Source organism: Harpia harpyja, chromosome Z (assembly GCF_026419915.1).
Source record: "Harpia harpyja isolate bHarHar1 chromosome Z, bHarHar1 primary haplotype, whole genome shotgun sequence".
In the NCBI taxonomy this organism is placed as follows: Eukaryota; Metazoa; Chordata; class Aves; order Accipitriformes; family Accipitridae; genus Harpia; species Harpia harpyja.
The window spans coordinates 4,310,029-4,337,899 of record NC_068969.1 but is presented as its reverse complement, the minus strand read 5'-3'; the positions used below and the strand labels follow the sequence as shown (position 1 = coordinate 4,337,899).

Sequence of the window (27,871 nt, the reverse complement as noted above, 5' to 3'; positions counted from 1 at the left end):
ACAGGCTCTCTTGAAGACACAAAGTAACACTGGGATACAGTGCTCTCATTTACAGGAGGTATACCAAGACATTTTTCTTGGTGTTATTAATAACATGTGTAATGCATTTGTTCATTGGACAGAATTAAGTGGAGAGTGGAGAGGTTTGCTGTGTATTTTCAAATTTGGCATTGTATGATGGTCAGGGTGTGTAATAAGGTTTGTGGGGTTTTTTTAATAGTGATTTTTAATGTCTTTATGTGATGAGGGAAATATTTGTACTTAAGAATGTAAGAAATTACTTAGTGGTTTAGACTCACGGCTCATCTTAGCACATCGTGCTTTCTCCTGCAATGGTGGAGTCCTTTTAGAGAAAGCACAAGCATCTGGCCACTTCTTGCAGTAGGCTCCTGTCGCGGTCACCATCTGCAGCTAGTGTATTAAAGATACTCAAGGGCACGTGCCTGCCTGTTCCCTTTAACATCTTTTCATGTGCCTACTGTTATGAGCTTAATTCCTTTTGGAACTTGGTGGTACACTCCTGCTTACCTCCTCTTGTGGCATTAAGTTCCAAGTGTTAACTACTTGTATATCTCTTTTAAACCAATCTCCTACTATTTCCATTGCATGCTCCCTTACTTGAGGGGTGGTTTGGGTTTTGGTGAATAACAGTTTTACATTCCTTACCCACCTTTTCCATAGTTTTTTAAACCTCAATCATATTCCCCTTCAGCTTTCTTCTTTCCAAAGAGTTCTAGCCTTGGTCTTACCTCAAATGGTAGCAAAGATCTCTTCTTAATCAGTAGTTCTGTAAAACTTTCCACAGCACTACTATATTCCCCTTCAGATATGGGGACAAAAACTGCACCCATTACTTAGAAACTCGGGCGTGCCCACGTTTTACGTAGTGGCAAAATAATATCCTTGGTCTGGGGCCCCTCCTGAAGTTGATGCAAGTTTTATAAGCCTTTTCTGTCTGCTCCAGCACACTGATCTTGTGCTGCAGGGCACAGACAGAAGTTTTTATGAGCAAGGTGGTTTTTTGAACAGTAAGGACCTAGAATAAACAGATAAGGAAAGCGACAAAACGAGGCAGTAGCATTTGTACAACCTAAACCATAAAATTGTCGGTTATAGTTTTCTGGCTAAATGCACACTGAAAGGACTATTTCAGCAAAATTGTTGTTCTTGAATTTTGCCAGGCCATTTTCTAATGCCATCACACACAAAGGTAATACTTTTATCTCTTCAGGCAGTTGTTACGGTAAAATAAAAAAGGCTGTTGAATAGGGATCTGATTTGAGTTAAGAGCTGACTGGTGTCTATTAATAACACAGAAATGTCTACCTAAAGGCTGAAGCAGAGGATAGGATCTTCTGCTGAAGGGTAGTTTCAGTATTGGTTGGGTTTGTTTGCTCTTGCAGTGTTGACAAATGACTTAGTTCATAGCGACAGCCATATAAAAAATTTGCAGCTTGAGACTTAAGACTTCCCTACTACTGTGGCCCCTGGTTTTGTACCCTTTCCGCAGCTGTCAGAGATGGCTGTTCTTTATCTTCTTTTTTTTTTTTCTCTTGGTGTATTTATGTAGGAACTTAATGTACGTCAAGTGACACTATCTACTAATAAAGATAAATATGGAGTCCGGCTGAGAGCAGAACCGGATCACATGGTGCTTGGGAAGCGTTTGAAAGGTGCATTTAAGCTTGTCATGGCTGCAATCAAAGAGCTGAAGAGTGAGCAGCTGGAAGAATTCCAGGCGACAGGTGTGTAGTGGTACAAACCACTAAACGATGGCAATGTTGGCCAAAAAAAAGATCCAAAATCCTTTGGCTCATCAGAAAAAAAATCAAGCAATCGCACTTGATTTGTGTGTATTAATTGAGCATTTGCAGGAACAGATGCAAAAGTATCCTTCTGTGGGCTTAGGGAACTTAAGGCCTACTTCCCTGTTGTTATCCCTATTAAATTTTATGCTAATGAGAATAGGAGAAAAGTTGGTTTTGTTGTTTTGCTGACAGATTAGAAGTGGCTGTGTAGACTAATCTTACACTGTTCTCCTGTTTAAGTGCTATGGTAAGGCCAAAATGAAGTAGAGACTAAGCTGTTCCATAAGACCGAATCAGATTTGAACGAGTATATGTGCAATAGTTTTTATTCTAAAAGCATTGCTTCAATTACAGATTTACAAGTGGGTGTGAATTTTCCAGCTATATCTGTTTAACTGCTGAAATGTAAATTTTGATTTAGTTGAATATACAGGTTATTTTTAAGTTTTATTCTATTTCATTCAAACAGTACACAAACAGTTGCAGAAGTGTCTGCATTTGAGTGAGTTCTGCTGCCTGTAGAAGTGCTTGTGTGAAAAATCTGAATGTGGGGTAGTTCAGTGTTTCTTACAGTGCTTAACTGCTGTTTAACTGTGTCACAAATATACTGCATTTCATCTATTTGCAGTCTGATACTTATTTAAAGCTTTTTTGAATTTAAAAGAATTTTTTTTTACTCTGATTGTAAGAGATGCTCTTCATCTGCCAATTCTGCAGGCACCATTATTGTAGAAGGACACGAACTCCATGGGGAAGATCTTCGTCTCATGTATACCTTTGATCAGGTTGCGGGAGGATCTGCCCAGTTTGAGGCACATTCCGATGCTCAGGTACTTTGTTGGTTATTTCTTCTTTTTTTTGATTAAGGGAAGAGTTCCTCTAGAAGTAATATGAAAATAGTGAGGTGAAAGCTGGGGTGGCTTTGTTTGTTCAGATAGGCTCCTGGAACTTGTTGAACTAACTTCTGAATTTTGGAGATGTTAAAGTACTCTCTTCAACATGATATTTTGTAAGTGAGGAGCTCTAAAAGTGTACCTGAGCTTCTGAGTGAGTTAATACTAGCTTGTTTCAAGTTTGTCACCTATTCAACTGTCTTCTGTGCATTACCTCAGGTTTTAGTTCTGCTAGATGTTACCCCAGACCAGTCCATGGTGGATGAAGGAGTTGCCCGGGAAGTGATTAATCGCATCCAGAAGCTTCGTAAAAAGGTTAGGAAGCAATGGTTTGGAACAAGACATTTTAATTTACTTTTAAGCAATCTTTGGGCAATATGCAGCAGAAACTGACCTTTTTAATTAAACATGAAGCCCTGTATCATTTATTGCTCATATATAGCTTTCTGATTGGACATAAATAATTGCAAATCATTATTTTCATTTTGAATTCCCATATTCCTAAGTAACTCGAGTTGAACAATGAGCTTGCTATACATCATCCATAGTGAATTAACTAATTTATTTATTTTACTGAGGCCCTCTTGTTTTCTATCTTCAGCCACGTAGCAGTGGTTCAGTCCCAGTTAAGCAGCTCTCAGGCCTGCCTGCCTCCTGCCTAGAATTATGTTCTGTTCCGTGTCGGTTCCGGTGTGTTACGTCAGCTGGGCTGGTGAGAGCCAAGACATCTGAGCCTAGGACTGCTAAAAGAAACAAACTCGTGTCTTAGCAAATTGCAGGAGGCACTTCGGGCACCGATTTGTATACCTACATTAATGATTCCACTCTGGATTGTTCTCATCATACATACAAATGATGCCGTCTGACCTTGATGTTAAAGCACTTTGAACCAATGTAACTTCCTTCTCTCTACAATACTAATCCAGAAAGAGCTGCACTCGCTATCTCCATTTTGTGCCAAGGAAGCGTGGCCACTGTGGAGGTGATGACAAGTCTAAAAAGCCTTTCATCTGGAGAGGACATTAAGTAATATTGAACTTGGTACAAAGAATTCTAAAGGTTTCAGAACCCGCAAGTTTAAAAAAAACAGCACGCAAACCAATACAATCCCCTGTCCCCTCATGCACATACACATTGCAGACGTGGAACGTGTTGTTCTATGATATATGTAGGGTTTTCCTACTTGACTAACTTGGTCGCAATGTGCTGGAATTTGTGTCTTTTTCAGACTTAGGCCTGAAGAAATCTTGCAAGAGCTCTAAATGATGTGTAGAGAAAATTTTCATGGGACATGTTTTTGGGAAAAGATATCTGTACAGTTAAGACTGCATGAATCTTCAATATAAGACTGAAAAATGACAATTTTGTACCAAAATAGTTACGTGTATATATGTAATATATATTAAAACACCTATGTAGATTAATTTCTGTGTAAAATAAAACCAGAAAGGAATATAGCCATGAAAAGAAAACTCTCTCATAAGTTACTGGATGATTTAAATTTACTTTTGTAATGACATAAAGCCATAATTTATTCTCACTTAAATGAATATCAAAATACTTACTCTTGCCTAATAAACATGATGCTAATGTGCATTTATTCTGTCATTCTTTCATTCCCACTCCTGTTATAAAAGTGTACACGTAATAAAAATACAGATTCCAGATCCACAGTAACTATTACTGGCATGAGGGCAGTTCTTTTTAGCAGATTTTAGAAATAAAGTTTTCTTGGTGCTGCTGTTGTTTTCCTTGAAACCATTTTCTTACTGAAGCAGAATTTTGCTCTAATTCAACTTTAATAAGCGTACCGTTCAAATTAATTGTTCTTTTCCTGAAGTATATGTTAGTATGCGAGCTGTGACAGAACTAGCGTGAAAACTCAGAAGTCTGGTCACCACCTTCCAAAATAATACTAAAATGGCTTGGAGACTGTTGGGTGTTAAGAAAATGTCACTGATTGAGCAACTGTTCAATAAAGAACCAAAGGCTTAATTTTAGGCTAACAGGATGTGTAACTGCTAGTAAAATTCTCGTGCATCAAGAAAAGCTTTTTAATAAATTTCATAGGCTTTCAGCTCACTAAGGGGGTGAGCTGGTAAATGAATTTGGAAGTGAGACATTTTGAGTAAGGTACACTGTTTGGTCATTACCTTTTGAAGAAAAACTTACCATGTTTCAAGCCTCTTTCTTGCCCTTCTGACAAAAGAATCGTTTTATTCTAAATCTTTTGTGGAAACTTTTAACAAATGTCTGGTAAATATCTTTCTAAGATATTTTTTTCTTTAACTTAACAAGTATTCTTCTTTTAGTTTGTATATGTGAAAGTCATTCTTGCTGTCACTAATAGTATATTTGGTGTATCCCACAGCGAAATCTGGTTCCTACAGATGAGATTACTGTTTACTACAGATCACATCCAGAAGGTGACTACCTGGATACTGTTATTAAGGAACATAAGGATTTCATTTTTGCAACTGTAAAGGCTGCCCTGAAGCCTTACCCGGTGCCTACCTCAAAAGAAGTTCTCATCCAGGAAACAACCCAGGTAAGAAGGAAAAAGCATTGACTGCATAGTTCATTTTGTTATCTGCTTTTAATGGAACAAAGTGCTTCAATTACAGAAAAATTGTACGCCAATATTTATTTGTGGGATATAGTGGATATTGTTTCATATTTATAAATTTCCATATTAGTCTTTCTGGTTTAAAAAAGAAAATAGTTGGGTTCTGTATGTGTAGTATTTTTGAAAATGAAGCCGCTTGGGTACCAAAATAAATATCTTAAGTAGTTGTTTGTGTAAGCTTAATACACACAGTTATTTGTACTTGGATTAGTGCATTGTTTAGACAGCAAAAATATTGTTGCTCTGATTTCTTTAAGTTAATAGGCTTTCATATTAGAACTGTTCTCCTTCGAGGCTAAATTTTGCCTTTTGGCTTAAGACCAACTTCAGTTATTAATGTTTGAGGACGCTTGTTTTTTCTCCCCCGTGTTGCTAAAGTTCAGTCTTTTGTAACAACACAGTTTCGCAGATGGTTTATTCTTTCAGCAGCAGATTTGAACTATTTCCTTTGTTTTCTTTGATTGTTTCTTCTGACATGTTTTGAGAATATTTTTGCCATGGTTTTATTCAAACTTACTATATTCAAAAGGCATTCCTAGCAGCATTGTGGATGAAGTATTCTTCAATCTAAATGTCACGCTAGACCAGAAAGACAAGAACTTAGGATATATCAAACTTAAATTTTGATTTACGGAATGGCTTGTGGGTCTGAGAATAGCAGAAAGGAAAGCGCATATTTTATCCATTGTAATAACAGTATGTGTAAAGGAAGTGTTTTATACTTACTAGTTACACTTCTAAAGTTGTACAGATTTTAAACAAAGCTCTGTTTGGCCTTTTTCAAAACTATTAGTTTAATTAGTGACAAACATAGGGAAAAACACTACATAAAAGTGGAAAATATTGTGGTTGAGAAATCGGTGAAAATATTTTGCTATTTCTTCTAAGTCCTTGTTTGATTGGGATGCTGCTGATGGACAGTTTGACGTTAAGTCAACATCAAATCTGAATTAGAATGTAAAAGCAGCTGGAAAAAAACGTGTAGTGCTGGGAAACACTTGTCTGAATGCGTGCCTCTGAAATTGCCTAGTACATGGGCTTTAATGTTGGTCGCTGTGTCCTTCCATGAAAGCTTACATGCCTGTGCAAGTATAGTCCGTCGTCCCGTCCCCCCCTATTATTTTTCTGTTTTCTAAACCTTAATTTAGCAGATTCTAGTGAAGAAAAACATTGTGGAAAGATGAAAGATGAGTCTATTGGATTAGTTTTACATAATGCTGTCTACGTAAAGATGAAATCTTGTCCTGACAGAAGGTGCTGGTTATTATGGATGTAATTGACAGCTGTTGTCTGGAGGTCAGCAAAGACCAGACATGCGTTTGGTTTTGGAAATGATGAGCTAGTATGTAAACCAGAGATAGGAGGTTTGTGGATCAGGCTATGCATTTGCACAAACGTTACATATCAGACTGGGAAAACCTAAAAAATTTTAACTGGAATAACACTATACACAACAGACGGTTCTGTGTGACTGTTGCAATTGATGATGAAGTTCATAGAAATGCAGTCATCTTGTAAAGTCATACAGCTGAGAGTGCCTACCTGTCAGCTTAAAATCTTGGGTGTGGAAGTTTTTTCAAACAAAACCGTTAGCAGGGAGTTATTGCGAGTTCTGTGTACTGAAGCTATATAGATTATGTGTGGTAAATGGAGGCAAAGAAAAACTTTTTAAGTAAATGCAGAGTTGATGGTTATTATTTTACTTGAAGGAGCCTCGATCACTACAAAGTACCTCCCTATGGAGTCAATCTGTGGTCTTTGCCGCCTGGGTTGCCTTCTGCATATTTAGATGGTTACTGTGCTTACGGACTTGATGTGCCTCTGAATTGTTAGTCACATACTTAGACTTTGAAACAGAGGTTGCAGAGAGAAACAGATGACTGAGATTTTAGTACAACTGTAAAGTCTTCCTTGGAAGTCTCGCTTCCTGGGACTGCAGAGATGGATTGCTTAGGGCGGATGTTTGACTCTGTGTTCTGCTGCAACTAGCTTGTCACATTAAGAGCAGTGAATAAAAATACCTGAAATGAAAAAGCCCTTCTTCAGAAATCTTTTCAGTGTAGAAGTTTGGCCCTTTGCAGAGAGTGGAGGACAGCTGCAGCTGTGTGCAATGAATTTGTAGTTTGGTGCATCAGACATGGCTATGGTTAGTAGTCTTTATTAGTCATAACTGCATTGCATTTTGTACTAGCACTTTCAGGCATAAAGACTATGAAGATGTGAATTCAGATTGAATTGTGCATCAGCTGTCTTCTGTTGGTGGGGGCTGATAAGCAGCATTGACATGGAAAATGCTTTAGTGACCATTACACACTTTCAGATATAAAAGCAGATGCAAGTTAAAAGAACAAAGTGTGTAATTCCACACCTGAGTGCATAAGTTGTCAACTGCAACAGGATCATTGCACCAAAGTTCTGGAAGTTATTAAAAGGAGTAACAGAAGTCTGCGTGATGTTGGATATATGTGAAGACTGGGGCCAAAACGCAATGCAGTCTGTCTTTTCTACAAGTATTTTGATTATCTTTGGGATCATTATTTCTGTGAAATTATCCTGGACCAATTTTTGATACAAGGCCTTAATTATGAACTCCTCTCCCAAAGACTTGCTCTGAGAGTCAACAAAAAAAATCAGCGGTTGCTCAGAAAATACTGGGATGGAAAAGCAGCTACTTGAAGAATGTATTTTTAATTGCTGGTAGAATGGATAAACACAAAATGAGATTAGCTGCTCCAGGTGTCTCTCCCTACTTTGTAATAGGAGCTCAGTAAAGAGTGGCACTTCCAGGTTTGTCTGTTCACCCTTCGGACTGTGACTCTTACCAAAGACTGTCTCTAAATGTACAAAAAAATTGGCTAAAATGGCCACATAGTACCAGTTGTTCGTATAAGTGATTTCTGGATGATGCTTGTTTAATCAAAAATTTTAATTAAGAGATCTTTTAAGGTGTGCTTCTCATGAAAATTGGTGTAGGTGCAGGAGTAATTCTAGCCTGTACTTAGCTCAGGAAAAGACCCGTGCTTAGAAAAACCGTAGTCTTAAAGCTGCGGTTTCAGGCCTCTACAAAATAAGTCTGTTTCTGTAGTATTGCTGCAGATTCTCAAGCCTCTTCATCCTGTGTCTCATCTGCGCATTAAGATACATGTTCTGTTTCTGGATGGAGTGTTTCAAGTTTTAATTGATTCACTAAGAGGTACTGGGGTGATAGTCACAAAGGCTGACTTGATATCAAGGCAACTGCTGCCCCTGGTTGTTCTCGGTAGCCGCTTGGAGACAGATGAAGGCTTCTCCAGACAGTGACTGAGAGCAGGGTCCCGCCTTCAGATACCCTGAATTACCTCTGGAAGAGTGTTCCTCTCAAGTATATTCACTTTTGGATTATATTTTGGGAGGCTGTCATCACTGCTCATCACTTGTGCAAATTAGGCTGTTTATTACACTCTGTTTTTCTTATGTGTTAAATACTGCTATATCTTTAACATATATTTGTGGTGGGTTGACCCTGGCTGGATGCCAGGTGCCCACCAAAGCTGTTCTATCACTCCCCTTCCTCAGCTGGACAGGGGAGAGAAAATATAACGAAGGGATCCTGGGTCGAGATAAGGACAGGAGAGATCACTCACCAATTACCATCAAGGGGAAAACAGACTCAGCTTGGGGAAAATTAACTCAATTTATTACAAATCAACCAGAGTAGGGTAATGAGAAAAAAAACCAAATCTCAGAACACCTTCCCTCCACCCCTCCCTTCTTCCCAGGCACAACTTCACTCCCGGATTCTCTACCAACCCCCCCAGCGGCACAGGGGGATGGGGATGGGGTTTACGGTCAGTTCATCACATGTTATTTTCTGCCGCTTCATCCTCCTCAGGGGCAGGACTCCTCACACTCTTCCCCTGCTCCAGCGTGGGGTCCCTCCCACGGGAGACAGTTCTCCATGAACTTCTCCGATGTGGGTCCCTCCCACGGGCTGCAGTTCTTCACGAACTGCTCCAGCATGGGTCCCTTCCACAGCGTGCAGTCCTTCAGGAGCACACTGCTCCAGCGTGGGTCCCCCACGGGGTCACAAGTCCTGCCGGAAAACCTGCTCCGTGGGCTCCTCTCTCCACAGATCCACAGGTCCTGCCAGGAGCCTGCTCCAGCGCGGGCTTCCCGCGGGGTCACAGCCTCCTTCGGGCACCCACCTGCTCCGGCATGGGGTCCTCCCCGGGCTGCAGGTGGAGATCTGCTCCACCGTGGACCTCCCTGGGCTGCAGGGGGACAGCCTGCCTCACCATGGTCTTCATCACCACGGGCTGCAGGGGAATCTCTGCTCCGGCGCCTGGAGCATCTCCTCCCCCTCCTTCTTCACTAGCCTGGGGCTCTGCAGGGTTGTCTCTCTCACATGTTCTCACTCCTCTCTCTGGCTGCCGTTTCCATCTGTCCCAACTTTTTTTTCCCTTCTTAAAAATGTTATCACAGCGGCGCTACCACTATCGCTGATTGGCTCGGCCGTGGCTGGTGGTGGGTCCGTCTTAGAGCTGGCTGGTATGGGCTCTGTCGGACACAGGGGAAGCTTCCAGCAGCTTCTCACAGAAGCCACCCCTGTAACCCCCCAGCTACCAAAACCTTGCCACACAAAGCCAATACAATATTAAAGGCAAATTCATGTTTGAAGCACTCTGAAGGAAGATCTCGCAAGAGTTGCTTTTTTAATTGTAAGTCATGTTTAAGATAATAAGACACAATCTTAATGTTATTTATTGAAGGAAAATACTTTGTTGTGTTTGTTTAATAAAACCATATTAAAATAATCATCATAATCCTCTTTCTTCAGCTGAAGGGATCAGAGCTAGAAATTACACTCGTCCGAGGTGGTTTGTGTCAGTGCGTTGGTCCAGCCTGTGCCTACGTCAACCTCAAAGTTTGTGTTAATGGGACAGAGCAAGGTAGGAATGTACCAGGTTTGATTTGTCAGTGGTGGTGTTAAAAGATTGTTTGGAAAAGAGTGTGATGAATGTTGGAGCCACAAATTTGTTGGAAAGATGGTGCAAACTCCCTGCCAATAGTAGCTTTAAATAATTCTTGAAAATAAGTTTATTAAGAGCAAAACCACGTGTTGTCTGTGATGTCTTCTGATGTGGACCTGAAGTAAATACATGTGAATTATTTATATTCTGCAGAAGGGTTTGCACATGAATATCTATGCACTCTGTATTTGTGTGTGTATGTTCACCCACTCTCCAAGTGTGTACCTTGAGAATTTTTAATTCTTGATGTAGTAAATCTGTACTGTACATGTACACCTACTGTACTGTACACCTACGTTGTAGTAAATCTGTACTGTACACCTACATTACACTACTGTAAATGTAGGTGATGCCTTTCTGTGGAGGAGATGCTCTTTTTGACAAACTTAGATATTAAGCATAGAGCTGAAAAGAATACTTAAAACCAGAGAATATAATGACTGTGTCTTGGATAATGAAAAGATGAGTGCAGTGATATTGTTAAAAGTATTACAAGGTTGAGTTATATATTAAAAGGAGAGAAAACTAAATGCACTCTCTGGAACTTTTTTTTCCAACGCGTTTACAGTTTATGTGTCAAAGTAGGTGTGTGCCTTGTTTAACATGATTACAAAGTTGCTTACTGAATAATAATGAATGTAACTATGTAAGCTGGTGAACATCTCAGAGGGCACGCAGTCTGTCAGTTTTTAATCACTACAATACTGGATTATAATTCAGTGACATAAAAATTTGGCTGCTTGGTTAATAAAAACAAATATAACTTCCATACTCTAAATCTGAAGTACATTTGAGTCCATTTCCCTGTTTTCTTTCTTCTTTCCCTTTCTTACTAAAAATTTCTAGAAGATGCAGTGTTCCCAGTTTTAAGTTAGCTTAGAAACTCACTGGAAGTAATTAGAAGACGACATTAGAAGATCATTGAAACTTGGATGTTGCTTCCAAACTACATTTTAATTTCTTAATTTCGGTTTTAGATGGTGTGTTGCTGCTGGAAAATCCGAAAGGAGATAATACCTTAAGCTTCACTGGACTTGTAGATGCTGTCTCCTGCATTTTTGGTCTTAAAAATTCAAAACTGACAATTTTTAATGGAAAAACAGGTAAATGGAGTATGACAAGGAAAACTGAAACTCTTTCTAGCAGCAGCTAGGAGTTACTTACTGTATAATTATTAGCTGTATAATTTTTCTATATATATACAAAATTTTCAAGAAAATGCATAAGGAAATATTCTATTTTATAGTACTTAGGTTATGAGACTGTGTTTATAGTCATATCAAAATGTTTCCAAAAGCTGCTGCTAAATGATGCTTATCTCTTCTGTTATTTCCATTGCAGTTCTCATCAGGACAAAATCTGACTTATTTCAGAATGTGTTTCCATGGGGTCCAGGCTGTGGTATATATTTGACGGCAAGCTGCCATCAGCTTCTGCATGCTTTTTTTCCCCTAATGCCTCAGTAGGCAGGGTGAGAACTTAAATGGAATGCAAACTGTTATTTGTAGAGGAAAAAAAATGTTGCTTTTTCACCCTAGAGAAACTTGAGAATCTCTGCATTTTTTTCTTTTTAGAAAAATCTATCGAGCATTTTTGCAGCTTGAACTTTGCCTCTGTTAAGGCACGAGAATGTAAAGTATCTTCTATAGATTATACAAAGACTTACAGGCTATATCATAGTTTGGCTCATTACAAAGATAATATAGCTGAAACAGAAGAAAAATGTTATGAAAGATGTTGCGATTAGTGACTGTGAGACCATACCAGCAAACTGGCATTCTCTCCCGTGAGATGAAGACGCTGTTTTATTATTACATTACGTATAATATTTTAATACATCAGAAAAAGTTACAACTTAAAAATCAGCACACTGAGAACAAGATTACACTAATAACCAAATGCTTTAGTGAAGAAATACAGGAAGTAGAGTACTTAACAGTGGCCATGCCGTGATATGACTTTAGAGATGTTTCAACAGTAATAGTAAACTCTTTGTGTGTTCTTGGTGTTATTTACAGGCACATCTTGAAGTTCAAACTTTGTTTCCACACCATTCATATTAAGTCTAAAATGAGTGACAAAGTGTCATGGGGGGATTTAAAAAATGAGAGAGGGGGGTTCGGATCGCTTAAAGAATCACGTCCAATTGTATTAGCAATAGGAAAATGATGTAATAGAAATTTGTATAAAAGTGTGACTTCACAGAATTCGATGGCAAGGTTCACTCTATTACTTAATACACGGATGAAATGCACACAGGAAAATTAAATCAGAATCAAACTAAACTTATGTATATAGGGACCAAAAACATAACAGGGTAAAAGGGAGTGTGGGAAAGGGTAAGGGAGACCCTCCTGTTGAGTCAGGAGGTTCAGAGAAGACCCCCTTGCTTTCTAAACTTCTTTCGGAGTCTAGGTGCGGCTGGATCGACTCCTAGTCCCAGACTTGGTCAATGGTTTATATCTAAAGGGGTTATGAGTATAATAGCAGCCTAAAATTCATTCACAGTTGAATAAAAAATCATGACAGTAATTTAAGTATGAATTTGAAAGTATTATATCTTATAATCTACTTGCTATAACTTACTTATTATACACTATTCAGGTTAGTACACGTGTGTGCATAAAGATACTAAGAGAAATACATATAAGACATAGGAGAGAGAAAAAGAGGTATACCTGTTAGAAATACCCCTTGAGGTCAGTGAAAATATTCACGTCAAATGTTTCAGCATTCGTCTCCACGGGCGAAGGGTCGAGCCTCAAGGAGCAGAGAGACTCAGCGCAGGCCATGTTGGCTTTCGGCGGCAAACCTCCAATTTTTGCAAATAGGAAAGTTTGCAAGCTCTGAGAGGCGTCCTGCTCGGAGGGACATGCTGGTCGCAGCCCGCTGCGGTCCAGGAGAGCTCAAAGGGCCTCCCTTAGCACCGCTCTTTATAGGTTCGGGAGATGATTGACTTTTGTCATCAACGAATTGCTAGAATCCCAGCTGCGCTGGAAAATTCTGAGACTGTTTGAGAATAACTCAAAACACAGACACGGGATGCTCCTAGATTGTCAGGGGAGGACTGTAATGTCTCAAGGTTGTTATGAGAAAGAACTGGGTGCCAGTTGTTATGAGAACTGGCTATCTCTACTCCTGTCCCCCCACCTTCGCCGGGCAGCAGGAGTCCTTGAGACGCACAGCATATCTCCCTGTCTTAGTTAGCTGCGTAAGACTTCACGGCACAGTCAAGGGTCGTTTAACTGCCTGACTCGTTACACTTATGCTAAGGCTTAGCGAGCCTTCCCAAGTTCTTAAATCAGCCTGGAGAGGAGGAAAGAAATGTACCACTACACAAAGAAATTATAAAATACTGCAAAAATGGTAATTGGACAGCTACAGAAACTTTTGCTAGTGTGTTTCGTAGAAATATTACTGAAGCAACATCTAAGGGGGAGATAGTTTAATTGGCTGTTGTGAAAGGCTGTTTTGGGGTGCCCACAGGGCTGCGAAGGATCACCGGTTTATGTCTACCTATGACATCAGTAGGGGAATAGTCTTACTTGTGTCTGTAATGTCACTGTTACCATCTCTGTCTTTAGTTTTCTTACTTGTCTTTTCCTGAAAGTATTTCTAGAAGAATGTTTTGGGGGTTTTCATATCTGATGTAATCCATTATGTCACTGTGATAAAACCTCTTTCCGAGTTGTGTTCAGCTGAACTGAATAGTTCTATCATACAAAATGATTATTCTTTCCTTTCAGTTATAGGTGATTTATAGGAAATTTTGGATCCCTCAGTATCTTCCTCAGGTTTCAGTTATGTTTTAAAGGAGGAAATAGTTTTTTTTTAAATCCTTTTCCAAATAGTAGTGATATACTTCATAGCAGTGCGGTATGTGCCTACAGAGGTGGGTATGTACTAGTACAATTCATTACCATCACAGATATAAAGACATGACCCGCAAAAGGCTAGGAAGAGTCGGGAAACTCATCTCATTAAGATTATAAGCAGTCTTACTCCTTCTTTGGTTTGTTTTCTGCCACTAACAGGACAAAAGGATGCAGCATAAATCTATTAATGCTGAATTCCTAAAGGAATTGGTAAAGAAAATCTAAACCTTGCCTCTTCCTCAAAGGTTCTTTTCTGCTGTAGTAACAAAGACTTTATTTCTTTCCTTTCCGCGTTGCTTTTGCTCTGTAGGTATCATTTTGGGACTTCCCATCTTGGCGTGCTGATTTTAAACTTTCACTCTTTGTTAAGTGGTCTGGGCGGACCAGGTTTTTTTCCTGCCCACTGATTAACAACATGGAAATTCCCTTGGAAAGACTAGATTAACAAATGCACTTCTGTTACTGTTTGACAGAGATCTCAAATAAGTATTGGTCAGCAGCAGATATGGCTCCCTGAGGAGTCGGGGTTGAAAGCATGTACAAAGAAAACAGCTCTTAAAGATGTTAGAGAATAGAACTGAAATTCTTGATGTTTGGTTTGGGTACAATCCCTTTGCTTTATCTGCCCAACCTTTGCATGGGTAATGTTAGGTGAGGCCGAATGGTGATTCCAGGGTTTCTTTAGGTAAGGGAAGGGATTGGTATCAGCCCCTCTGAGAGGAATTGCAAAGAAAGGTCGTGCACTCCGGACAAATTGTTGCTGAATTGTTCCCATGGGTGTTAATAAAATTATGACCCAGTAAAACCATATTTCTGGCTCCTTATTTTCCTTCCTGTGGTTTATAGGGCTGTCCCCTTTACTCGCAGTAATTTATTATCTTGCTTTCTAATTGTAATGAAGATATACTTAGGGTTGCACAATGGCACAAAATCAGGCAGTACTTGTATTAAGGCAGGCTACAATATGTCATGTCCCTGTTTTTCAGTGCAACATTGAAATAATGGGATAAACATTTCCTCCCCAACAGTGTATTGAAGTATTTTGAGTAACTGCACAAATACTGAGCAAGGCTCTGGGATTTGTACTGACCTTCAGAAACTGAGAATAGAATTTGTCTCTTTTTACATTAAAAAAAAATAATCATTTAAAGGAAAGAGGCTGGGCTCAAGTCAGATGGTCAAAACAGTTGCCTGTGACTTTTTTTGCTCTAGACTGCTGAAAAGCTGAAAACTTTCTGAACTTCTTACTGGGAATGTTTTTTGACTTGCACTCGGCTTTCGTGGAAGCAGCCCATATTGAAAAAGACCTATTAAAAAAAAATTAAATTTGTTTATGGGAATAAATGAAGCTGTAAATCATGTAGGGATGTAGGGCTTAAAAAGTGGGGGGGTGGTAGTGGTGAGGCAAAAATCCTCCTACAAACTTCTTAGTCCATGTCTTATTTCATCTTTATGATTTTCAGACGGTTAATTTATTTTTTTAATTCTATTCTTAGCACTGTTTTCTGAACAAGAGTACAAAAAGTTTTTTTTTTTAATCTTTAATTTTTAAAAGGCCATGAGGCTGTAAGGCACCTTAGGAGAGCATTACCACTTCAATCTCAGCTGCGGGGAGAACTGACTTTAAAAGTGATTTTAATATTGATGAGCACTTGTAATATCTGCTTGTTTTTGAGTCTATTGTTATATATGAAAAAATGATCCACTTTTTCTTGCTCTTATTAGAGGGTTATATGAACTGACTCCATTGACAGCACTGTACATGAGCTCTTCCTTGTGAAAATGTCAGCGGTCCTGTAATGCAAAATGCTAGATTTGTTAAATATGCAAATCACCATTCCTGTAGCTCATGCTCTGTTGCCCTGCATAGATCTGCACAGATTCCGGCAACTGGGTAATGTCAAACTCGAAGTTACTTGAGCCGTGTGTTTCTTGCTCTATAAAGCACCCTGCTCACTAGTGCTGTCTCCTACCCAGGAACTGTATGTAAATGGCAGGCAGTGCTGCTTTAAGGTTACGTGAGGAAAAACCTGCTGCTAGCTCCCTTTCCCTATGATGCACTCTTGTTAATTCCTCTCCACTTGTTAATTTAGTTATTTTCTTGCTTTCCTTGAAGTAAAACCAAACCAAAGACCCCTCTTGTGCTTAAGCATCGTGTGCCTTGCACCTCAAACGTACCAAAAAAGTGTTTGCGTAGCTAGCGGGTTCTTCATTCTTGAAAACTGAATTTTATAAGCAGCAATGAAGTTTTGCCTTTTTCTTTAAAGATAGATACATAGATAGATAGCTAGAAATTGATTTTTTTTAAAGCATTTTAGAATCTTAGATGCAGTCTGGGGTCTTCATCCTTCCTTAGGGCAGTCTCATAAGCCTTCCACAGTGCCTCGCGCTTTGATGTTCTGTGGCAGTTGGCAAAATTTTGAGACCTTCCAGTCTGTGGTTACTTTTCACCTTTTGGAGGTTTGTTTTGGGTTTTGGGCATTTTTGGGGGTGTTTTTTTTTTTGTTTGTTAGTTGGTTTGGGGGTTTTTTCATTTTTGAGTTGATAAACATCCCTGGAAAAAGGAGTGCCACTTCTGCTGCTTTTGAAATTCATTCAGATGAACTGATGGAGAATAAGCTTTATAAAGCTCAGGCTCCATGACATGCGACTAGGGCTGATACGCAATGAAAACCTGTTGGAAAGAGATGACAGATGTGCCTGTTCTGTAGGCAACACACACTTCTTACAAGAAATTAAATGTCTTAATTCTTACTAGTTTGGCCTTTGGAGTTCTTTTGTAGCTGCAAAAGCTTTGTAACAGAAAGTGATGTTATTTCTCTGTATCTTTAATGTTGTGGCTATCAGCAGCTTTTTTTTTTTAACCTCTGACAGACAGGCTCATGTAGGTAGTGCAGAATGCAGCCCTACGTATTTCATTTGTATTACAGAAACCTCATTAGCGTCTCATCTGAGTGCTTTCAGGGTGCTGGTATTACTTCTAAACCCCTTTGAGACATGGGTCCTATTTTGGGTCTGATTGTCCACCATTTTCTGAATATGCATGGCTGGAGTCATCTGCTGAATCATCAGCTATTGTTGACGTTAAACACAAATATTAATGCAGAGGGCATTATTCATGAGCTAACCAGCCACTGATTTTGCATTTATTGTCCTCTGGAGTTGAATGAGGGAAATGTCCTGATGTTGCATACTGACACATATCCAGTGCCGTTTCAGCTAGGAAAGTCAGGGTATAGGCAAAGATCATAGGTCTTAATTTAATGAGATAGAAATGGTTGGCTTAAGTGAATAATTTCTTGCTTGTTTGAAGCTATTGAACTATTTTTATTGCATAAGTAATCATGTTGTATATTTATGTGCATAAGAAATGTTACATAGGAGCTAATTTCCACAGCAGATGAAGTATTCTGTGTTGTTAAGACAACAAAATATTTCTGCACAAACTCCTTTTTTCAAAATGGAGAAATGCTCTTTCTCGAGGAAGGATTGCAGAGAGGGAAACGCTTCCACAGTGGAATCAGTAGTTAGACTCATTGTCAGCTAAACGAGCGAGAACTGGACCTCAGCTTCCCTGTAATGGCCTGACTGGTCTCATTTTCTTTTTCAGAACTGATAAACAAAACTGACTTACTGAGTCTCAGTGGAAAGACTCTACATGTCACAACAGGGTCAGCGCCTGCTCTGATCAACTCTCCTGATGCTCTGCTCTGCCAGTATATCAACTTGCAGTTAATGAATGCAAAACCACAAGGTATGTAGGATACTGATCTCTCCTCATTTACAGGCCAAGCTTTTTGAGATACGAGTTTTGGACACCATTGCTTACTGATAAAGATAAATACGCATGTTTTCACTGGCAGATGGTGATGTTGTTTATTTTTTTCCTAGTATTTGCTTTCTAATAAACACAATGTTTATATTTAGCTTTTCTCTGTCTTTTCATAAAAGAAAAAGGAGAGCCAGTTTGAGATAAGGGACAGCATTTAAATGGAGCCCTTCAGCATTGTTTTCCTATTTCTAACCATCAGCTCACCTGCGCAGCTTATTTTAAAAGGCTGAGTCTAAAACTGACCGAAAAGGAAGGAGGAGCCAGCTCTTTACCAAGACATTGTAAACAGCCTGTGAAACATTTCTTAGAGCTATTTAGAAGCCACATGAATTGTATTATTAATCTGATCTGGAGTACAGATGTGTGTATGTAATTCTGTTTCACAGCTGCTAATCTTCTAATTTCTACTCTGAAACGTCACGTTGGAACAGCTGTGTTGTTAGTAACTTGCTCTTAATCTCTGCCCTGGTATGAGTCCTTTCTGGACTGTCCATGTGGAATCTTATTGACACTACTGGGAACCTACTTGGACCAAAAATGTGTTTTTAACTGGGGATTTGATGAACAGAAGGTGCTTTGTGAGCTTCTGTAGTTCTTAGTGGTTTGTGTGTCCTGTTGAAATATTTAATGTTTCCCAGTCTCTAGGTTATCCTGCTGACCCATGTAAAGAATTCTGCAAAGTTTTCTTTTGTTTGTCAGGCTGTTAATAATCACTTATACTTCTGATTCTATAATTCATGAACTTATTTACTGAATATCTCTAAGTAGGTCAGTATTGGTAATTACTCAGCACTATGGAGAAATAGAGATGAAATGGAAGAAGAAATCCTAAATTTCAATTTACCAAGATAAATGAAATAATATCATTCCTCACCAATAGTGATTCAACTGTTTATCTTGTTCAGAATGTCAGAAAGGAACAGTGGGAACTCTTCTAATGGAAAACCCTGTTGGTCAGAATGGATTAACATACCAAGGTCTTCTACATGAAACGGCAAAAGTTTTTGGGCTCAGAAGCCGGAGGCTAAAATTGTTCCTGGATGAAGCGCAAACTCAGGGTAAGCACAAACTTTTGGTTTGCTTGTCCAAGGATACTTGGAAGTTTCTGTTGAGGAGCACCTAATGTGACCTGAGCTCTAGTTTAATTACTAAATGCACACTATTTACACATTGTTTTCTAATTTTGCCCAGTAATTCAATATTTACTCAGTAAAATCCTTTAAGCACACGTATACATTTAGAAATTCAAAGCTCTAATGCATTCCTTTCATGAAATCGCCAAGACAAATTCTGTAAAAGTTTCTTCCTTTTGAATTAGAAAGGTCAGTCAGCAATGTAAATGGTAGTTACATATTGCTGTGACTAAGCAGAGTGAATCTCTTCCTTAGAAGTGAGTGAGTCTGAAGTGTGAGTATTTAAGAACCTGTTCAAATTGTTCCTGTAACATTCATGTTGTTGCAGATGATATTTTTTTTTTCCTTCCTTCCTTTTGGAGAATGGGAGTGGGTGGAAAAGAGTATTGAATCTATTTTAGAGTTGTATGAGTAGGTCAGACTTGGTAGGGTACGGCAGCTGCAATTCATTCAGAATACCTGGGAAGTAGGAAGCTTTATCACATAGTCACATATCTGAAATGTTAAAAGAATCTTCCAAAACCACAGACAGATGGTGAGGCTTAGAAACAAAAATCTCTGATTCATGACAAAGATAAGACTAAAGACGTAGCCTCCTGTAGTGCTAAGAAGTCAGACCTGAGAAAGATTTGGGACTTCATTTGAGAGGAAGAATGGACTAGAAACTACACGGTAAAAAAACCAACAGGTATTTCTGTGTATTCAGGAAAATTCAGCTCTTCAAATGAAACGATACAAAGGATTCTCTCTCCAGTTTATCATAGTGGCATGATTTACAAGCTCTTTGGGAGGGGTACATGATACTTTACCTTGACTTATCACATGTTAGGTTACCTGTCCAGAAGTTAGACATCTTGTTTAAACTAGTTATCTAATCCTAGGATGGGGTGAATTTCCTTAGGAGGTGCCTGTCAGCTGATGAGGGAAGGAAGAGTGTAGCTTTCTAGTGTAGCTGGCTAAAACTGGGGTCACTTAGCCGCCCCCCTGGGCTGAAGGGATTCGGGTAGGATAGATTAGAATCAGGGCAAGGAAGGTGTGGGGATTTTGTTGTGGATTTTTTGTTGTTTTTTTTATTTCATGTGACCTGAACTCTGTTTATTCGAAAGCCATTTTTCTAAGTAAAATGGATCTCAAACGTTGATGAGACTTTCTAGTGATAGTTTGAGCTAATGCTAAAAATAACGTGCTGAATGGTGTTAACAAACAGAGAGAACCGGAGACTGTAGCGTTTAGAAACAGCACAAGGTGTAAGAACCAAGTATATCAACCACACTTCATTTGCATAAACAAAAAATGTATTCATGTGCGAAACCTTGCTGACTAGGAATTTAGCCATTCTGGAGCAATTGATGTTATACATATTTCTTTTTTTGTTTCTATCATTCTTACAGGGCAAAAGGGGTTCACAGCAGCATATGGTTTAGTTAAGATACTAAAATAACTATTGTAGAAAACTTTTGAGCTTTGAAGGAGGGAAGTAACTGACAAAACAGGAAAATATATAGCCCTTAAGTCTCAGTTTAAGTAAGGATTTTTATAATGCCTTTACCTATATGAAATCAGTTGAATCACTGTAACATATTTGTGGTATGAATTCTCCAGAACTGTTTAAACTTCAAATGAAGTGTATAAAGTGACAAATCACGATGATGTGAAAGATAAGATTTCATAACTCTTCAAAGGCTAAAATAACTGATTTGGTCTTTCTTAGAGTCAGAATGTAGAGAACTTGGTCCTGGAGGTTTATTTGTGTAGCAAACACATGCTTATGCTATATAGCTATGCGTCTGCTATCTCAGGTTTAATTCTCACTATGCAGCTCTCTTTATAACAGTTTTTGAATTGTACAAACACTTAAAAGGTTGTACTTTATCTTCAGATCTCTCTGTGTGATAAATAAGTGCTGCATATAAAACAAATAGTTTGATGCCTGTGGAAAAATATTAGGTCAATTAATGTTAATGTGTGTTGTTGCAACTTTGTAATCCTCTGTTCATCTTTTTATCTATATATTTCAAGGTCCTACCTTCAAAACAAAAAAAAGTTCAGTCTCTTCAGTAGCTTTTTCATAGTTTATTCTAAAAATAAAAAATTATTTGCTGTTAACCATTTGAACCATTTGATGAAAGTAACCCATGAATTGGAAGGTTGATGCCTGTTTTATAAAAAGAAAAAAAAAATCACTTAGTGGGAAATGAGTTATCTGTTTTGCAAACATTATTTTTATAAATGTTGTCAGGTACAGGCAGTTGGGCATCTGCTGTCTATTGCACAAAAGCTTGCCAACTTTTCATTAAAAAATGTGGTTTTCACCCCCCCTTTGTAGTACTGGAAAAACATTCTATAAATAGATGTCAAAGTGGTGAGTGTTGCTTATTCATGAGATTTAAACACGAGTTACAGGTAGCCGATTCAAAGACACATTCGGGATGAAGGCAATACTTGTTAATGTGATAACTTCAAAGCCTGCCTTTGGAGGAACTGGCACAGAAAGGAGGATGTCCTTACATTTTGTTGATAAATCAAGTTTCCAATTTCTAAAAGTAATTATTGTGTTAAACACTGTTGAAAATAGTACCTTCGTGTAGTTCCTCATTTTTCAGGATTTTAAAAATAAATAATTAAAAAAAAAGACTTTGAGACCAAGTTCGTAGTTTGTTTGGCTGCTTCTGCAGACCAAAATAACTTTTTTACATACTGATGTAACATTTTCATGGGGAGGGAAGGAAGGTTAATGAGGGAATAAAGCCCTAATTGCTGAATTGGATTATTCCTCCACACTTTTAGCTCTGTAGATGGGTATTCAGCTGCTTAAAGCAGAAGCACTACACTGGAAGAGAACTCCTTAAAAACAGTACCATCATGATCCGTAAGGGCTTTTTAATTCTTTAATTAATAGATGGCTTTTAAACTTCAATGCAGACTATATCTGCTCAGTCTAAAAATGAAATATTTTTCAAAGAAAGATAGGGGCCTTCATGTTAGAAGGAGCGTGCATACTGTTACATGGAAACAAAACTCCTTGCTGCCATTTCTAGAATCAGTTTTCACTTGGACATCATGTTACGGAAAACTAAGCGGCTTTTACATTATCTCCATGGATGCACTTCACAGACTTGCCTCCCCCCACCACACACATGCTGCCTCGGTCTCTCTCAGCTGGAGGTGAGCCCAAGTTAGAGCAGTGTGAATATCAGACGTCAGTTCTGTGATACGCTGCAGTACACTACAAAATGGTTTCTACTGAAAAAAACACCCAGGCATTCTAAATGTTATTAATCTGTCATTTGTGGTAACACTAGTGCCAAAATTTAAAATTATCTTTTATTTGCTTGGGTTGTGTATAGGGATTCTAGTGTGCAGAGTAAACACTGTAACCCCCAATATTCTTTTGCTTTGGTTTCAGTGGATGTATTTGTGGTTACCACTTTGAAGTTTCTTACCACTTTGAAGTTTCTTAGTAAAGAGACCACTGGTATCTTTGTTATTCAGATTACTTTTGTTCCAAAGCTCTACCTCCCAGTATTCAAAACAATCTGCTCTGTTAATGGGGTAGTTTGCTACAGCTGACGGCTGCTGGGAAGCATTGAGCTAGGAAGCACCTAACTTCTTGGGAAAAATGCTCTGTAAGGTGGCAAGAATAGTGAAAGAGATTTCCAGTTCCTACCAACTTTGCAGCCACAAAGTACAATTATTCTGTGTTTGTGTTTCATAAATAATTATAAAGCCTGAATCAGCCTGTTGGAAGTATGCTGTATCCTTAGAAGACATTTCTGGGGAGACTTTATCCTATTACTGTTCCAAACAATGTGCGTATAGCTATGAAAAGACTTAAGGAATTTATCTGGTGTGGTATGAAATTCTTCATGCATGCTTGACAAGATTGCAACATTAGTTTTTTCAGCAGATACTACTACAATCCTTGCTTTACATATAAAACTCAAGTTAATGTTTGCATGTTCTTAGTCTTGCACTCTTTCACATGTACATTGTTTTATATTCTGTCAGAGATGGGATACTAGAGGAGATGGATCTCTGTATGGCCATTCTTACATAATGTTTATAAGGGATTCTGATTTTCAGTGCATTGTGGCGTATTGTTAATATTGACTTCATATCATTGCGTTATGAAATAGTTTTCTGAACCAGAGATAATTCTGTATGGATGTGAAGCTGGGAGCTGTGGGCTGACATAGGCTTCCAAAAAAATCTACTTTGTAGCCTAGAACAGTACCTTCAACTCTTGCAGTGGCAATCCTGAGGAGTGGTGACCCTTCCTTTAATGCACCATGCTTAAACAGGAGGGAGTTTTGAGCTGAGCAGTTTCTGTCCTAGTCCCATTTTGATTGAACCAGCAGAACTGTCTGAATAAATGAAAAAAAAAAAAAAAAGGTTTACCTGTAAGCAAGAGCACTAACTGTGTTCTGTTTCTCTCTTGTTTTCTTGGTTCAGAGATCACAAAGGACATCTCCATGAAGAACTTGAACATGAAGACTGTGTATGTTTGTGTTATACCCACCACAGCTGAATGTTGAGAATTCCATTTTTATGAATAAAACCATGTAGACTTTTTTTCCACAAAAAATGACGTCAAATTAAATTAGTATGCTTTTAGATTAACATCCAAGTTGTGTATGGTACTCTTAACATCTCAAATTGCACACAGGATGTTTTCTACCAGTGCATGTCTAATATGCTGCTCTTTGGTTTCGAATACAGTGTATTTTCATTATGTTATCTTACGATACTGTAAAAGCTGTTCAGAAAAATTTCAGAACTCCTTAACCTTAGATATCTATGCAGTAATTTGCCTGAAAGAAATGGGACTAGTACCTCAGTGATGCTGTTCTCTGCCTGCCCTTTATGCAGAGGGCATCTTTGATTTTCTAAACCATGGGTTACCTACAAGGCTCTATGATATATATACCATGTTACAATAGCTTTGAAACTTATTTAAGGGTTACCTGGATTTGTTCATTCATACTAGCTGGATTTTCACGAAGTGTGTGGCTGTTGATTTAAAATACTCCCTAATTTCAACACTTGGAACAATAAATTTGCTTCATCTCCAAACTCTTGTTTCCCTGAGTTCAGAGTACTTTGCTTCCTTACATTTTCTAAAGAAGATAACGCTTAGCACACTGTATAGATCAGGAAAACCTAGAGAAACTTAAAATCTGAAAACGTCCACGCTGAATGCCAGTGACTGTTTGGGTTGTGATACTGACAGGTTTTGGGGATTTTGTTTGGTTAGGGTTTTTGGGGAGGGTTGTTGGCTTTGATTTCAGATTTAAAAACAGTTTTAGATTGAAATTAGTGTTGGGTTTTTAGTTTTCATAATAATCGATATAACTTGCCAAATGTTTTAATGGTAACTTTTGTGTCTGTAGGCAAGTGAAATAACAGGCAACCTTTTTTCAGTTTGAGGATGTTTTTTGACTAGTTATCTTAAACTAGAAACTTAAGCACACTTAAGTTTCACTGCATTTCAATAGTGTTGTTAATCAGCGTTGAAACTTGCTATTGTACAGCATACTGAACTTCAGAAGGTATACGTGCATGCAGCTGCCTTCACTGCTGTGCCTTTATTATTAGCTTCCTGAGAACAAGATTACATACATTGCGAACAAGAGTATTAATGGAGAGTAATATTTTGTAAGAATAACAAAGTCTTGCTTAGCATGTTTTTCCATTGCTCTGTTTTTCATCTTTACACTATGAATATAAACCAAAGCTTTTTTGTGATAACACTGTGTTAGTGGGAATAACTATAACTGTGTTTCTGTGTAACTACTGTGCTCTAGTGGACCATACCAAAATTGTAAATACTCGTTTGAAGTAAATCAAGTCTCTGGCATTCAGCTTACATAAAATTATTTTTATCAGTATTAAAAATGTCAGTGTCTGAACCTGCTGAAACACTGGCTTGTTCAGTTTAATGAATATTGGACATTACTCTCTACCATTCCCTGTAAGTCAGCTTGCTTATCTTTTTATTGACGTCGTGACATGGAAATCAAATTTGTATTGTTTGGGGGGGGTTTCTGTCACATTAAAAATGTCCAGGTTATGTCTTCTGCAAAGGTAAGACTGCTGTTCCTAAGCTGAATAACTTTGCTTTATTATGGAGGATAAATGAAGATGGCAAATGACTGCAATCTAACCTCATTCTTGATGAGACAATCTAAGGGGACAACATTACTTGCTTTTTTAAAGATTGACTTGGGATTTAGCATTTTGTGTATGTGTATTTTTTTTATTTCTAAGGATGTTGGCTGGCCAAGTTCTTCCGTGTAAGGACCAGATTATATTATTTTTATATATATATATATATATTTTATGTATATATATATACACACACACACACATATATATATATGTTTTCCAGTGAATTAAAAGCCCAGCCAAGACTTATGAATTCACTCTGAGTTACAAACAGAAAAAGATAATCTTCAACAGATTTTTTTTTTCTTTCTCAAATATATTTATAGCTCCTTAATGTAAAAAATAATCTGCCCTTAAGAGAAGAAATACTTCTTGTGACCTTAGTCCAATAATCTCATACCTCATATGAGGTATAATTGAATTGGGTTTACTGGATTTTCTTTAAGTAAATGACTGCTTTATACTGAGAATGAAAACTGGCCTTTCCCTTGACTTTATACATGAGCTTTCTCTGTGAAGATGTTCTACAGAATAGCACTGCCTGTCACGCAGTGTTAAAATAGATGCAGGCATGCTGATAAAACTTACAGTCAGAGATAAAGGATTTAAATTACAGGAAAGGGGTGAAGGAAAAATATTCCTAATAATTCTGTGTGTCCCTTAGTTCTTCAAGACCTATGCAAAGGCAGTAGGCTTTAAGACAAAGTTAGCGAAGACAGCAGTTTATTTTTGTAGACCTGAAATGAGTCTGGTTAGTTTGTGCATGAGGCTGCATGAAGGTTGCTGTATTGGCATAACTACCCATTACCTGCTTCTCAGAGAGTGTTTATGGAATAATAGAGTTTATACTGTACTCTGAAGAGCAACCTAAAAACCAAAGGGAGACAAGCCATTATTTCAAGAAAAGGAGATGATGATAGACTACAAACTAGATGTGAGGCGTGTGTTTGTTTGTTTGGTTTTTAATCCTGTTTCACCACAACTTCATGTGCAAACAGGAGGCTGAAAGAATGCTTTCCTGTGGGTTTCTAGTCTTACCACAAAAATTGAGACGAAGTATGGCCAAAAAGATAGTGGAATGTTGAACTGCTTTTGCAGTGTCTCCACAGTGTAGGTACAGAGTGCACCTGTAATGTAACACTTGTATTCAGACACAGCCTTAATGGAGGGATGCTGCCTACCTGGCGCTTGATATTTGCATAGGTATGGATGTCTCCTAGATTTGTCTTAATGATAATTAGCTGCAGTTCTTTCATTTGAGTAAAATACAGATATATATTCATATTGCTTGAGCTGGAAGTAAACGGTACCACACTTGGAACAGCATGAGAAAGTACTTCTACTCGCTCTCAGTATGCGAACAGGGAATGCTGAAAGTCTCGTTCCGAGTGGCAGTGTAGCACAAAGGATTACCTTTCAAAGAAAGGAGTATGTTCAGCTAGCCCTAAATCTGTCTTTAGAGAAGTTGACCCAAGAAATCCTTCAGTAAGATCTGTTTTTCTTTTCCAAATGAGACTTGAGCTTAAAAATTAGAGGACGAGCTTTTCAAGTAGCTGTACTCTGTAGGGCATGCAGTGTAAACAATGGAGTTAAAGCTGTTGTCTCTTCACGTAGTTGATTGTGCTTTTTTCCTGAGGTACCGATTCTTTAAAGTGAAATGGGTGTTGTATGGGCACAAAGTTAAACTACCTGTTTCTTTCCAGGGTTATGGACTTAATTTCCAGGGTCAGAAATCGTGTGTGGTGCCCGTTGGTGCTTCCCTTGCTCTGTTTCACCTCAGTCTCCTTTCCTCACTGCACAGACTTTTAATTCTTCCTTTTTCCTTCTTCCTTTTCCTTTCTCTGGGGTTTTTTTTTTGTTTTGTTTTTGGTTGGTTGGTTCATTTGGGTTGGGTTTTTTTTACCTTGTTGCTTGTAGTTTCTCAGCTGTTGCTTTCTGTCCACATCCACATACTCCTCATGGGTTGTGATGACTGAAACAGAAATCAAAGTGTGCCCTTGCACTCTCCAGTCTGATCATATCACAAGGATGGAAATGCCCATAAATGCTATTTCTGTCTTTGGTAGGATCAGTAAAAGCTGGCAGAAGGGAAAATTCAATATGCTTAGAACAGGTAATGGAAGAATGAGACCAGAGTTTATCAGAGGACGCTGCTGAAAATGCTGCTGGGTCAGTTAACTTTACATCAACCTTTTACATACAGAGTATATAATTAAAAAAATAAATTTGTTGCAGAATTATAGTTTAATTTTACTTTCGGCTGCCACTTTATTAGTTGGCTATGATCTCTTATCTCCAAAACATACTGACAGTGAATGTTAGGAACAAGTTGTGACCCATTTGGGTGAACTTGTGCTTTTTCTGCCTTCCTTCTCCACATCCATTTTTAGTGTTCTTTTTTCATTATTCTGGAAGATATCTAATCATTGCTTGAGAGAATTTGTCTTATGGGATCTTGAAGTGGGGAATGTTTCCTACTAATTTTTTTATTGAGTTTTTTTAATGCACATCTATAACCTCATCTAGGTTG

The 27,871-nt window shown here is 38.3% G+C and overlaps 1 protein-coding gene across 5 annotated transcripts in view; it reads left to right on the top strand.

The window, feature by feature from the left end:
* The window catches only part of IARS1 (isoleucyl-tRNA synthetase 1), a 114,683-nt gene extending 90,434 nt beyond the window's left edge, over positions 1-24,249 (top strand). For all 5 annotated transcript variants that reach the window (XM_052776156.1, XM_052776160.1, XM_052776159.1 and 2 more), the window contains 9 exons: positions 1,571-1,745; positions 2,526-2,638; positions 2,921-3,016; positions 5,073-5,249; positions 10,144-10,255; positions 11,314-11,439; positions 17,822-17,965; positions 18,949-19,101; positions 23,629-24,249. In XM_052776156.1, the coding sequence (XP_052632116.1) occupies positions 1,571-1,745; positions 2,526-2,638; positions 2,921-3,016; positions 5,073-5,249; positions 10,144-10,255; positions 11,314-11,439; positions 17,822-17,965; positions 18,949-19,101; positions 23,629-23,711 (1,179 nt within the window). In that variant the 3' untranslated portion in view covers positions 23,712-24,249. The remainder of the gene's footprint in view (positions 1-1,570; positions 1,746-2,525; positions 2,639-2,920; positions 3,017-5,072; positions 5,250-10,143; positions 10,256-11,313; positions 11,440-17,821; positions 17,966-18,948; positions 19,102-23,628) is intronic.
* The last annotated feature ends 3,622 nt before the right edge of the window (positions 24,250-27,871 follow it).